Source organism: Diabrotica undecimpunctata, chromosome 2 (genome assembly GCF_040954645.1).
Source record: "Diabrotica undecimpunctata isolate CICGRU chromosome 2, icDiaUnde3, whole genome shotgun sequence".
In the NCBI taxonomy this organism is placed as follows: Eukaryota; Metazoa; Arthropoda; class Insecta; order Coleoptera; family Chrysomelidae; genus Diabrotica; species Diabrotica undecimpunctata.
The window spans coordinates 117,111,980-117,127,695 of NC_092804.1; the positions used below are offsets into that span (position 1 = coordinate 117,111,980).

Below are 15,716 nucleotides of genomic sequence, written 5' to 3' on the forward strand. Positions count from 1 at the left end.
CTAAAACAAATAAAAAAAATGATTAGAATAAAATTTAAAATATAATTTTAGGATGTTTATTAAAGAAATCATTTAGACGCTTTTAATAGTTATTTAACCAACAAGTGTATTAATAAGGGCGATTAACAATTGAGATATATTAACGTTAATGTTCGAGATTGTTAATCGCCATTTTAATTCACGAGTTCGTTACAAAACTTTTCCGTCGACCGTACTTTTCAGAAATAAAAATATCTTAGTTTAAATTTTTATTTACTTAACGATAAATAATGACATACAATGACAGACAGTACTTACAGCAACTACTTCATTTTAAATAATTTTTTAGTGGAAATATAAATATGTATGTTTGGTTGCCTACACCACAGGTAACTGCCAATCACAGATCGAACAAGTACAACGAACAACAGTATCGATCCTTCTACAAATTCTTGCTGAGCGTACTAAACGTTTTTAGTGTTGGACTTCTACTGCAAAAGCATTTTTTTACTTACACAAATCAACTTATACCCGCATCAACCACTAAGGGTTAATAACTGGAGACGTGCACAGATAGTAAGATACATACTATTACATAAAAATGCTTTACAATTTTAATGTTTTACTTCTCATTTTTGCCTATATTTTGGTAGTTGCTTTTCATGCTGTTTTTAATTTAAACCTGCTTAAATATATGATGACTAGAAACAACTACCAATGCGGCTTTCGTACTGGAAGGTCAACAATAGATCAGATATTTACCATCCGACACATATTAGAGAAAAACTGGGAATTCAATCGCGATGTGCACCAATTTTTTATAGATTTCCAGCAAGCATATGATTCCATAAAAAGAAGCAAATTGTGTATAGCAATGTTAGAAATGAGAATACCAAGAAAATTAGTTGAATTAACGCAAATGTGCGTGACAGACTCATATGCGCAAGTAAAGATAGGAAGCAGAACATCGATGCCATTTGGTATAAATTCAGGACTTAGGCAGGGGACCCCTTGTCACCGTTGCTGTTCAATTTTGCTTTAGAATATGCAATAAGTAAAATATCGTCTGAGCTGACAGGAGGATTTGCTGATCAAGGATCAAAACTGTTGCTGGCCTTTGCTTTGGATGATATAGATGCAGTCACGCATTCTACGCATAAACGTAAGAGATGTGTTTTCACAGCTCGAGGAGGAAACAGGTAGTCTGGTTCTTCGAATAAATGAAGAAAAGACGAAATACATGGTAGTAACCAAAAATCCAAGACCAAGAGTTAGGCAGAACATTAGTATTAATGTTCACAACTTCGAAGTAGTAAAGGAGTTTAAGTACCTGGGGGCGATAATCACAGCTGACAACCACAACCACAAAAACAGGTCTCAGCAAGGATAGCTGCGGGAAGTAGAGCATTATACTCCCTTTCAATGTTTTAAGATCGAAGCTGCTAAAAAGACAATCTAAATTAACACTGTACAAGTTGATTATTCGCCCAATTATTATATGTGGCAGTGAAACATGGACTTCCAACCAGCGAGAAATCAATAAGCTTCTAGTAATTGAGAGAAAGGTTCTCAGAATAATATTTGGCTCTCAAAGAGATGAATTCACAGGGGATTGGAGATGACGCCGCAATGCTGAATTGGTGACTCTCTATGGAACTGAAAACATAGTTAGACATATCAAGGCAAACTGAATAAGATGGGCAGGTCACGTGGTACGATCAGAGGATTACAGAGTGTTAAAGACAGTGTTTTTTGAAAAACCAGATAGTAGAAAATCAGTAGGCCGACAGAGAAAAAGATGGAAGGATGATGTTGAAGCCGATTTATCTAGAATTGGGGTACAACAATGGGAAATAGAAGCGCAAGATCGTAGAGGATGGAAGGCGATAGTGGATGCGGCGAAGACTCACCCCGAGTTGTAAAGCCAGTGAAGAAGAAAAAGAAGCAAGATTATATTGCTCTCCAGGCATAATCATCTTAATAACACCCTTGGTGTATAAATAACTAATAAACCATTGTTTTTTAATTGATAATGAAGCGCGTATGGCAGGGTGAGCGCTCATTTGTACAATGAGAATTTAAACCAGCAAAAATTTGTACCCTAGATCTTGTTTTTTTCTCTTATAAACGCCGCAGCCCTAGCGCCCGTTCTGTCATAAGCACTTCATTAACTACTAAAAAAACAATGTTTTAAAATAACATAGGCCCAAAATACTTACCAAGAAATTATAGACAATGTTTGAACTTAAATTTAGGTCCTTAGTGAATTCAAAAAAATGTTTTTTACTTGTGTTTTTGAGTCTTGAAAATCATAGTTTTAAATTATTTATAACTCGAAAACGATCAAGTTTACAGAAAAACTACAACAAATCTATTTTGTTCATAATAATCCAAATAATTTAAAAAAATGTCCGGGCCGAAAAAATTGATTGTTACAATTTGTTTAAAAGAAATTGCTTAAAAAAATTTGAACAATTTTTCGCCTGGGCGAGCTCTAGAACCTTATTTTGGGGTATCTCATGAGAGTGATTATGCAAATAAATCTGATGGGAATATTTTTCCGAACGAACCCGAGCTGTAGGCCTTGTTTATATTAGCATTATAATAGTATGTAAAATAGTATGTATTATATATAATTAACTTAGGAAAAAATAATCTCGATCAATTTTAATTTTAAAGGCGAGGCATCTAACAATTATATTCAAAATCACTTTGCTGTTTACAGTCAACTGTTATTTCTCTATTGTATGTTGTTTTATTTATAGTAATTTTCTTGAACCACGATAGATGACGCCAAGAAATAAATTTAGTGAGAAAATTTCAGTTATTATTTTTGTGTTTTGTATTTTCATCATGCGTAATGACGAAACCAATGAAATTAATAGATATTTTAAAATCTTTTAAATTTAAATGTGTAACTGTTTAGCATTACTTAAATTCTATTTAATCAACAACACGTATTACGTTTATTATAAATCTACGACCTATAAACGGTTTATAGGACGTAGATTCTGTAGAAATAATAACCCATTAAACAAAGAACATCAATAAAATGCACAGGTGGTTAAATTAACTATATCTACCTATGAACTAAGAGGTTCTAGGTATCTGCTAATTATACGAAATACAAGAAAAATCAATATTAGAGACATTTACATGAAACAATGCCAGTTTTTATTTTGTTGTTTCGTTGAAAATGTACGTTGATTTATATTCTAGGTATCGCTTTGGAGTGAATCACCTCTTTCAAGATTTTTATATAATTCAGTAGTTTAGTAGATCATGTAGTCTATTAATTTTTATAAGAAGGCTTATCGGTTGTGCAGATTTCCATAGGCTACGCAGTAGTTACTTACTATTTTTTATACAGGGTGATAAAGCTCAGTAGATCCGCTAATAGTACCTAAGCAATAAAAGTTAATAAAAAACTTATGTTTTTTCAATAGAACACCCTGTATTTTATTTTATATTAGAAATCTTCTTTACGTTCACATTACAACAATATAAAGTTTCATTATATTACAGAAGGTATAAGGTATTTACAGAGTCATAACCAATTTTCTATGAAAATTGTAACACCTTTAACTTCCTGTATAATTGAAAAGAAGCACAATATCAATTATCTATTACTGCTACATTTTTTTATTGATTTTCAAAATCTTGCAGAATGATTGATATTGCTAATTTTCGTTTTATCGAATACAGGTTGAGTCAAAACGCAAGTACATTATTTTATCAATAATTTTAAATAACACACCCTATATTTTATGTCACTATCGAAAAGTAACATTATTATACTTAAATTTGTATTTAATGTTGCCTATGTCTAAATTTTTCATTTTTCAAATCAAATTGTTAATAATAATTAGGTGTCTTAATTTTTACAAATTTTAAGTAAGCTATGACTGAATTGTCTAAAACTATAACAAACAAGATATGCTCACTTGCCATTCTAATTTTAATCGACTTTGCGCATGACGTCATAGCGAGACAAAGCCAGGGAACTTATGTATCTTATTTTAACGATGCATCATATGGCAACGTTGTTTCATTACTGTAATGAACAACTTCGAAACTTAAACTGTTAAAGGTACGTATACCTCGATGCCATATCTTGCACTAAGAAGTCATAACTAGTTATGTTATGTACTAGTACTAGTTAATTAATAAGTAATTTGTAAAATTAATTAAAGAAATTAATTTGGACAGCCATATTGTGGCATGTGAATTTTTTTTAATCTAAAACATTTCACGATACTGTTTTCTCAGGTTAACTGCATCTAGAGATTATTTTAATGGCTCTAAATAGGTCAAGTGTGTGTACTTAGAAGTTCCCTTTTTGTTAATAAATTATGTTTGGGTTAGATTATTTATATGTTTCCATAAACGAGCACAGGGAGTTTCTGGGAACAGAAACAAATCTTCTTTTAATTAGTTTGACCCAAACTTATAAAAAGAAATAATACAATTTTTCTTGGTCCAGTCTCAGTTAGTTCCTAATTATTATCAGTCATGGCCAGCGATGTTAAAATACAGTTTAGTGAAGAGACCCGTATTTTCTGCGGTAACCTTAATAATTATTCTTTGTCAATCTATCCTTAATTTATTCGACAAATAGATAGGTTCCTTTTATCTTTTAACAGGGGCCTTCTCTGATGCCTATGAAAGGGCCGTTCAACCTTTTTTGCAGTCTACTCTGCTAAGGGTAATATACAATTTCTATCTATTTTGGAGTTTTCTTTGTCTAATCAGAAAAGTGAAAAAATTCTGACCAGGACCCACCTATTTGTTTAAACCTAGCAACTGTGATTCTAGCAGACATTGAATGACATTTTAATGTGAGTCTTTGGAGTTTTTATGAGTCTATTGACCATTTTTTGCTGTTTTAGAAATAATTACATATAGTTTCATTATTATCTATATTTTTGTTCTGAGTTATCTTTATTCATTTATAAAGAAAAGGAATGACAAGTATTTTTATATTAAATGTATTTAATTTAAGTATGAACGAAACGAAAGACCTTTCTGATTCGATTACGGGTTGTAGTCAAATATTCATTTATTTGTCATTTTGTTTACATAAACATTGAGTTTACCAATTTAATGTTTTAATTAAATGCATTTGCGTATAAAGTTTATTTCATTTATTTAAAGGCTACTTCTGATTTATAAGTTTACTGATGACAATATAGTCATATGTAAAAGGTGTTTTTTCAGTACATATTTAATAAATTCATGTTTGTTTAAATTTAAGTTTTAATAAACATAAGTTTTTATTGTGACGTATTATTTTATTTTTGTAGAGATAATATAATTTTTTTAAGTATCTTTTTAAAAACGTAACCTTTTTTTACAGTTTATGGGTAAATATGTCAATTTTTATGATTTATGTTGATAATTTTTCGACTGTTCTAACAACCATTCAAATTTCGTCATTTTGTGTCATGTGGAACAATTTCACCCAATCATGTCAACATTAGACTGATAATTGCATTCAGTGCAATTTTCAATCCCTATGACAACACGATCGAGTTGACACACAAGACAACACACTCAGCCTTCGGCTTCTTGCTGTTACCAAGGAACGAGCTTTCGATTGTCATGAAATTATCTCGTCTTTTATCAATGTCCTAGGGATATTACTACTGATAATTTATTAATATGTTTTCTGACATATATCTTTGATGTCTTTGAGGGGAGTATATCTAATGTTTAGTTTATTAAATTTTGGACTCCTTTATGAGTTTTAGGTCAAAACCCATTGGCGCCCATTTTGTTTTGCAGTTTAGCTGTATTAAGTGTTTCTTATTTTTCTTTGTCAAAATTTTCTATCATCTATAACCTTACCTACCCCCAATAAAGCTCCCAAACTGAGCAACGTCATCTTCATTAAGTATTGGTGAACGAGAAGCTTTTAATTATCTACTTTTGTCAACTTTTTCGTTACAATATAGGTATCTTCCCCATTTTTTTGTCTTACAGAAAAACAAAAAAATCAATATGTTCAGAAAAGCAAAACCTAGGGTAAGTCCGGGAGAGACGGGCCACTTTTTTTCTCACACAGATTACTTGAAAAATTAGCTAGTGTATGATACAATTTTTGGAAAAGAATACTTATTATAGTTTATATATTTATTGTGCAAAATTAAAAACATGAACCTTGAGGAATATAAAAGTTATAGAAATTAACATAAATACTTCTTATTGGCCCATCTATACCAATACGTAGGTACAGATGGGCCATTACTATTGGTATAGTTGGGCTAATTTGAAACACATAAAATAATTATGTTAACCTATTTCTTTTTACTAGAAATTTTTCCACACGAATCACAAACATTTTCAAATTTTGTACAGTTGTCATGGCACCAGTGTTTGCAAATCAAACATTGAACCCAGTCATCTTTTTTGGATGTTTTCCTGTAATCTTCACCACAACCAATACACTCATTTTCATTAAATTCTTCTTCGTCTTCGCTGTCATCTAAAACTGGCACATCTGCATTCATATTATCACCAGATGAATCTAACTCATACTTTTTACATTGGCGCCTTTTGTTTTGCTGCTTTGGAACTGTCTTCTTTTTTTATTCTTGTTTCTTTATCTTTTCTTGAATTTTGTCTGCAGAATTAAGAATTTCCGCCACTCTTCTTGCTCGACCCCTTACACTCTTTTTTGCAGCATTAATTTTAGGTACGGGCGATAACGTGTCCAATACTTTTCCAGGTGTTACATTTGAGTCTTCAATATTAGACGTACCAGACGTACCAGTTTCTTCATCAACGACTAGAGTAATGCCTGCATGTGAAGGACCTGGTTGATCTAAAATATTTAGATCTATTTCTGTATTACTTTGTTCTTCTACTACAGCTGAGGAGCTCTCATTTGTGAACAAAAAAGCGTGCTCTGGAATTTTATCGGGATCAAACGGTACAATTCCTGTGGCAACAAATCCAGATGTTCCATTTTTTACCGTTGCTGAGATTTTACACGCATTTTTTGCCTTTGCAACCTAATGCAAAGAACCGCACATTTGTGAGACTGTCACACTAACATAGAATGTGCTTTGCTGTTTCTTCTTCGAGCTGACAGAATCTGCACAGGTCATCATCTGATAATCCCATCAGCTTTAAGTACGTATTCAGCTTACAGTGCCCTGTTAGAATACCTACTATGGCTTTGACTGTTTTCCTGTCTTTGCTTATTAAGTCTGCCGTAAATTTTGGCGAATGTAAATGAACTGTTAATGAACTGTTTTGCCTGTCTTTGTCCTGGTGAATTCCTTTACTATGCCAGAGATTTGTGAGCTACCCACTATATTGTAGCCATTCTAGTTACTGTCTTTGCAACGCCGCAGAAGAGTTCCGGTCCAATGAATGGCACTGATGAGCCTTATTTGGCTATTTCATCTTCTTTTTCATTGCCCTCATGACCCTCGTGCCCGGCACCCGTAAGCTTGCTACGGTCTCCTACTTTATTTGGGGCACACACACAATCCCATAGTAGCTTAGAATTGACCTTTACAGAATTGAGTGCCTTAAGCGCTGCCTGACTATCTGTGAAGATGGCAACTGAACGGAACGTTCTTTTCTGCCTTTCTATTTCTTTCATGCAGTGATGGATTGCCGTTATTTCCGCCTAGAAAACTGTCACATCCTTAGATAGACTTAGCGAGAAATGTATCCCTTAATTTGTCCCTACTATGCCGGCTCCCACACCCTCCGATGTTTTTGAGCCATCCGTGTACCAGGTAGCAGCAGCTTGTAAGGGTACACCTTTATTCTTGTCTTCTCTGCCCAGTATCTTAATTGTGAACTTATTGTTAAAGCTATATCTCGTAGCTGTTGCATTAGTAGGTTGTTCCATGACAATATTGGCTTTAGCTCCTCGATTAGCTTTCTGTTGTCAGCACCATGCATCTGGCTTATATGTCGCTGACTATGGATTAATCTATGCATCACTGATCTGGCTTCACCCTGTATGAAGATATTAAGTGGTGGTAGATTCAGCAGGACTTCCAACGATGCAGTAGGAGTTAAAAGGATGGCTTTCACAACCCTGTGCTCAAGTCGAAAAGTGAAGTACAGGGTAAGAAACACCTTAATCTAAATTTTTAATGAAATCCGATGTGTCGAGGAACATTACACTATAAAGCGGTCAATTACTGCCGTAATATTGCGCCCATTGACTTTGGCATGCATTCTAATAAAGAAATGGTCATAATATCTTAAGTTGTCAGACTTTCGTCATTTTTATTTCAATTATTATAGGTATGTCCACATCTACTCCTTATAATATATGCCATTTTTATTTCCGTTTAATTAATTGCTTCCCGAGGCTTTGGTTAAGTTTTTTAATATTTTTTTTTTTATAAATGATTAGTTGGCTTATCACAACCTGCAATAACTGGGGACCAGAGATTATTCTTTCTCTGATTATAAAATACATATACTTATTCAATAATCAGAAAAAAAGTGAATAAAATAAGTAAAGCAGTTTAAATAATGAACCTTCAAATGAACCTAATATGAATAGAAATGGAATTAACATCTGATTTAACTGTATAAATCAGACCACGGTAGAACTAATGGTAATAAAGCCGTTTACTTATTGCCCGTATTAAATAAAGAAAAAAATAGATTTATTAGATTGAAAATTAACTTATTCTGTGAATTCTATATTTTTATTGTAAAAATTTAAATGTTCCGTCCATGCTTACGCATGAAGTAATTTTCTTCGAGTATCTCGGAAATGTCATCTTTATATGTAGCTTCATATGTATTTTGCATAAATATAAAGACTTAACAACATGTCCCCACTAGTGTGACTTACTTAGCTACAAGAAATTCTTAGATGCATACCACTTATCAAAATAGCATTAAGAAATTGTTTCAGTGTTTACTTTTTTTGACCCAAGATAAAAGTTTATCATTCATAATTTAAAACTTAACCAATTGAGTTTGTCTTTCGCGGTTTAAGTTATTTTCAATAAGTCTCCGGATAACACTCACAGCTATTGTTTTTAACACAATTTTAGTAAAATTTCGAAAATGGAAGTGTGCAAATATATTAATAATATTGGACAAGAACATCGCGATGACGATGATTTCGATGTTAAGTTTTACAAAGAAATGGGAAATAATTTACCTGTTATTAACAGTTTGGATGATTTAATCAAAGAATTAAGGCTCATTTTCGAAAGTGACAAAGTTAATATTGATTTAGTCAGTTATGTGATGAAATCTTACAAGTCTTGTCCAGCGGACTGGAAAAAATATGCTAAATTTGATAGATTTAGGTAAGTTTTTTTAATAACCTTTACTTATTTTTTAATTTACACTAAGGGACTTTAATCTAAAATGAAAAATTAATTAAAAAAAAGATAAATGTATTGCGATGTTATGTTATTTATTATACTATTTTGTAAACAGTGGTTGACGAAATTTATTTCTTGATTATTACCAAAAATATAATTTCCACACGTGTCAAAATTGCGTCAAAATGTTTTATGTCTATTGTTAAGATAAATGTGGTTTATTAAAAAGTACTTTTTGTGGAAATTTCAAAACAGGGGCATCGCTCTAATTAGATTCTTTAAATATGGGACTTTTTTTTTAAGATTACTTAAACCTCTTTATATTACATTGTGCATGTGCATGTGCATTTTATTCTCTAAGTCTTCCATTTGACAATCTACCTTCTTCATAATGAACTAGTTTTTGAACCATGGTTTGTGTCCAAAAATACAGTTTGTGAGGTTCATGTTTTTTTATTTAAAATATCCCTAATTTGTTATTCTTGTTTTTTAAAAATATAATGAAAGGTAGATTAAGAAAACCTAAACCTTTTATTTTATTCTAAAGTTTATCTTCTTTGATAATCTTTAGTTATGAAATCGAATCCACTATAAAAGTTGAAAAATAGCCAAAATGGATAATTTTTCGAAATACCTACACTATCAATTTTTGTAAAAAAAATCTGCATTTCCTAAATGATCTAATGACGCTGATCACAAATATGCATTTTTATGATATAATAATTAACAATATATTGGCAGTTAAAAAATAGCTTTAAAACCAATGTGCTCGTTGTATGCTTTGGTGTAATGGAAAACATAAAAATTCAGTGTAATCTAAATAAAAAATGAATAGAATCAAATACAATTAAGGATTTTTATCCAGCCTAACCTAAATTATCTTAACCTAACCTAAACTAACCAAACCAAACCAATACAAACCGTTTTTTGACTTTATGGGGGGGGGGGTAAGGTCTGGAACCTTCAAAAGATATCTCAGTCTAGGACAACCATATCAAAACATACCTAACTAAATCTCTAACCAAACTTCACCAACCGTTATCTTTTTACATAAGCTCATTTGCTTTGCTCAATCCCGACTTGAACAGCTTTGAAATTGAAAATAAATCTAGATTAAACATCAACAAAGGAAAAAGAATTTCTTGATTTTTCAACTAACCTCAATGAGCCTAACCTTACCTAACAAAAACTAACTAGACCTAATCAAACTTAACCATACCCAACAAAATCCAATGAACCATGACCACACCAAACCAAACATAAACAAACTTAACCTCACAAATAGACATATAATATAGACTGATCATTGCAATATCAGCCCGTTTCCTCAGTACGACAGAGAATACTAACGGAAAGCATTTCCTGCATTTCTTTCTAATTTACCACGTTTACCGACTACGTAGTTGATAACTGCGGCCGATAAATCCGGTCGATTAGACAGAAATGTCTATCAGTCAGTCTATCTTGTATTATATGTTTATGAACTCACCTACCCAAATCCAACATTTTCTATCACTAGGTAATCTGCAGCTAGGTAGTAGAATAAACATCCTGGTAGTGTTGGGTTCCTAAGCGAATCACAAGCTACCTGAGTAACGAGACAGGAGAGTGCTCTTTGGACATTTTATCATCACGATATTCACTTCCGTTGCTCGGTCCTATATATTCTTTCGCTACCGTTCTAAGCGTTTTCTTAAAATTCTCATTCGCACAACACAGAGACCAATGTCGTATCACTCTCTCGTCGTCAGTTGGCATCTTAACCTATATGTTTTAGGCTGAAGGTCCCTCAAAATTCCATTCGTCTGCCGTTGCTATTCATCCTATTAGCTTTTCTTTCTCCTCTTTCTTCGACAGGATCATTTCTTTATGCCTGTAGATTATTTTCACAATCATTCACCCGATACCATTTATCTTACACACTTTAATCTGTTTGTCCATCTAACACATTCCAGTATGTAAGTGTCTCGGTGTCGAAAATTCATTCAGCGGATTATGGTTCATCATCATCATCATTGGTGCTACAGCCCTATAAAAGAGCCTCGACCTTCCCAAGTCTACTACGTCAGTCAGTTCTATCCATTGCCAACTGTTGCCAGTTTGCTGCGCTTATTTGTCTACCATCCTCATCTACACCATCCCTCCATCTGAGTTTTGGTCTACCCCTTTTTCTACTTTCCACAGGTTGTGACATAAGGATTCTTCTAGGAGGGTTGTTCTGCTGTGATCTTGCCAGATGTCCTGCCCATCTTAGTCTTCCTATTTTTATAAAGGATACTACGTCTTTACCACCCAATATATGTTTATATCTGTGATATATCTCGTAGTTGTACCTCCTTCTCCAAACACCATTTTCACAAATGCCACCAAATGTTCTTCTCAGGATCCTTCGTTCAAATATAAGCAGGAGATTTTCATCTGCCTTGGAAATGGTCCATGCCTCTGACCCATATGTCAACACTGGTTGTATACGGGTTTTGTATATGGTTATTTTTGTTTTTTGGCTTAAGTTTCTGCTTCTCATATGTCTACTCAGTCCAAAATAGCATTTGTTTGCAAGGATTATTCTTCGCTTGATTTCTTCCGTCATGACGTTCTCCTTGGTGATCAGGGAGCCTAAGTATGTGAATTTGTCCACCACTTCAAAGGTAGAATTATCAACCGTGAGTTGGTAGCCGATGTTTCTGGCTCTATTGTTGGGTGTTGATGCCATTATCTTAGTTTTATTTTCATTTACCTGCAGGCCCATATTTTTTGAGGCGTGTGACAAGGTGGTCTACATTATGATTATGGTTATTTTTCCGTTTATTACCGTTGTTCCTCTGGTTATTCTCTTTTGAATGTCGTTTTCATCTCTTCCATAGTAATTGTGACACTTAAGTGCTTGTATTTTGACGTCTGTGTAATAATTGTGCTATTATCTAATTATAACTCCTGCCCTTGTCCTCCGATTGCCATATATTGCGGTTTTCCTCGTTTACTTCTAGTCGCCACTATGTGTATTCTTTTACTAATTTTCGAAACATGTAACTTATATCATCCTGGTATTCTACTAGTATTACTTGATCATCGATAAAAAGTAGACTGTATGTGTGATCGTTTTCTAATTTTATCCACGTATTTTCGCATTATCTTCTTCACCCATTTAGAGCTTTATCGATAAAAATTCAAGTAGGTGAGATGCAACAACTTCCCCTCAAACCTGTTAACACTGAACTCATCTGACAGTTTTTGTTCTAATTTTACTTTAGTTTTGTTTTTTTTTATAGTTGCCTCACCGCATTGTCATATTTTGGAGATATATTCATATCTTTCATGGCCTGTTATATTAACTAGGACGCTATCCTACACTTTTTTTTAAATCCATAAATCTTACGTAAGGTCTCTTACCTTATTAATTTTTAGCTAGTTGTAATACAAAAAACATTATCCCCACACGACCTGCCTGGTCTAAAAATCCTTTTGTTCTTTTGATACTATTAACTTTTTTTAGATTTCTGTTTTTAGTATATATACTACCGTATAGTCTACCCACTGAGGAAGTAACACTATTTCCTTGTAAACGATAGTTTTTTAGACGTATAAAAATGTAAGTTGGTAACACTTTTTTACCTGTCGGCCATTTTGATAGCTGTCAAGTGATTTATATTAAGTTCGGTTTGGCATTTCAATATGAATAAAATTGACGCTCGAACAACGCTTCCAAATTGTACAATTTTATTTTGAAAATTGCGGTTCTCTTCGAAATACGTATCGCACACTACGTCCATTTTATGGTCAACATAACAGTCCATCAGAGCAAGTAATTGGATTAACCATGTAACGTTTTTACACTACCTTTACTCTAAATGATAATATGCATCTGCTGTGGAGAGAAGCTTACAGGAGGACCCGAATCAGTCTATCTGCCATCGGGTCCAGCAGTTGGATACGTGTCCATCCGCTTTATGGAAAATTTTGCGGAAAGATCATGTTTTGCGTGCTTACAAAATCAAACTCTTTCAATCACGCAAGAATTTAAAGTACATCATCAACTAACAAGGCGTAAATTCGTAGACTGGGTGAGTGGGTCCAAAATTAGATTGCCGTTGATTCTGGTTTTCATCAAAAAATGTTTTGGCCGCCGATTAAGTGCCTACCAGTCATACAAAATATGTTTGGCTGTTTCAGGTTCGACTCTACAGAGTTTGCAGCTTAAGTCTTTATAAAACAGCTTCATTGTGTGCAGATGTTTCTTGGTTGGGGCATGACCAATGAGAAAGCCTATTATAATTTTGTGCAAACTTCTGCCGGACGTGTACGAACTCATCACTTTATAGCCCTACATAAAATTATTAGACCCTCCGAGATATAGTAAACTGATCACCGGCATCCTTTGAAAATAGGTAAACTCATCACCGCAGATAGGTAAACTGATCACCAGTATTTTTGCCCCAAGGCGCTGGTTTCTAATGCGAAAGATTGTCAGTTACCTCTGTTACACTTCTCGTTTATGTGGTAATTTATTAAATTCAGAAATTATTTTAAGCAAATTACTTTAAAATAGATATTAATATCGATTTTTTACGGTGTGCTGTTTCCGTTTATATCGGAAATAGTCCTTAACTTATTAACTAATTAGAAATTATGACAGAAGGAATCAAAATGCTTAAGTACAGTCTCCTGGATTTTATAAACGGTTAAAGCCTAAGAAACATTGTCCTATTAAAACAGTACAGGTAAATGTAAACTTTGCAGTTTTATGTACACCATTGTTTAGGACTGTAGAAGCATAGATACAAAAGTGGGGATATTAGGATGAGAATGGTAAAAATGGTTGGAAAATGGGAATGAAAGGATTCGCATGGATTTGTGGTAAATGTATATGGCTAGACTGGGATGCCCAAACAGTTAGTGGGAAAAGAGACTCATTACTTACGTAGTTCTCTAACATATAATCGGGCATTTTCATAAATGAAGGCAAGTTAGGGATATCCGCATGAAGTCGTTGACAAAAGAATCGCCAACTCGTTCTGGGTCCAAAAATGGTCAGCCAAATAAGTGGTGCAGCCACTTGCTGTTTTAATCTCTCCTCTTTTAAGTGATTAGAAAACCAAGTTTTTGGATTTTGCGAAACCAACTTTGTGTCAAGTGAAATAAACACAAAATTCGGTTCACAGACGTCGAACAGCAATTACGAAATCAGCCACAAGTCTTAATGGATTCTTCCAAAATGACACTAACTTCTTGGAAGCAACGAATTAATTGAGTAATGCCCATGTAATAAGCTATGGATCGTAAATAATTGTAAGAAAAATTTTGGAACGTATGTATTGAAATATACCAAGTAATATGCCTCTGCTTTCGCAAGTATCGTAAATTCTCAAGAATGTCAAAAATAATAATATTTTGTTGCGAATCGTTATCCAACACAAAACGTTTATCGGGGTCCGTCTTTAGATTCATCTGTTGGATTGCTTGATGAGCTTTTCCATTGTCTTATGTACAGGTGACATAAAAGGAAAACGATCGTTGCTCATATTCCTCCGAATACAAGAGATGTCCGTTGTTGTCATGTGTTCTTTGAAAGAAGAAGTTGCAATCTTTTGGTGAATGATTTTTGATGGTCTCTCTTGAGCTTTCATCTTGCAGAAGTTGCTAATGACTTGACGGTTTAGTTTTCGAAGGTTGCTTACGTGATTTTGACCCAAGACGCAGTGCAGAATATTTTCCGCAACTAAAATAATTATAGAAATGTAAACACATACTGGCCATTTTCAGAAAACTGGATTTTATTACATAAAATAAAGTCTTCCTTAGTTTTAAAATTTTAGCTCTAACTATAAAAGTTCTTTGCATATTTTTACGTTTCATGTGAAAAACTACTTGATTGAATTATAAAAAAATGATCCATTTATGGTCAAGTCAAAAAATATTTGGATCTTCAGCTGGTATTGTAAAACTTATTATAAGAGTACAATTGCAATTTTACATAGAAATTAGTTATTTATACTTAATGATTTTCCAATCCTGGCACTTCGAATTTTTATTAAAAATATCTAGCAAGAGAAATAAAGTATTTCTTAACAAACTTTAAAGAACAATATTGACATACATTTGTGTTTAGATTTAAACTTCTAAATATGCAGGGCTATACGAAATGTTGCATGTCGCATGATTTTGGTAGTTTTTAATAGAACACCATCTTCAACATTACACCGATTGACACTTATTATTACCGTACTTTTCTGAAATGGATAATGCATACGTAACATACATATTTTATATACATACTATATAACAGTTTTGTAAATATTAATTTTTTTATTCTTATTGCAATTGTCCACAAAATCAATTCGATTTTAAAGTCTGTCGCAATTGAATTTGAAATTATTGATATCTATCATTTTTCGTCCGCGTTGGGTCAAAACGTAATGAGCA

General features: G+C 33.2%; 1 protein-coding gene across 2 annotated transcripts in view; it reads left to right on the forward strand.

Moving 5' to 3' along the window:
• Positions 1-8,814: 8,814 nt before the first annotated feature.
• Positions 8,815-15,716, forward strand: part of LOC140434808 (cysteine dioxygenase type 1) — a 54,833-nt gene continuing 47,931 nt past the window's right edge. Inside the window, exon 1 of one of the 2 annotated variants that reach the window (XM_072523337.1) lies at positions 8,815-9,278. In XM_072523337.1, coding sequence (XP_072379438.1) covers positions 9,031-9,278 — 248 coding nt within the window. In that variant the 5' untranslated portion in view covers positions 8,815-9,030. The remainder of the gene's footprint in view (positions 9,279-15,716) is intronic. The other variant, XM_072523338.1, reaches the window with a different exon arrangement.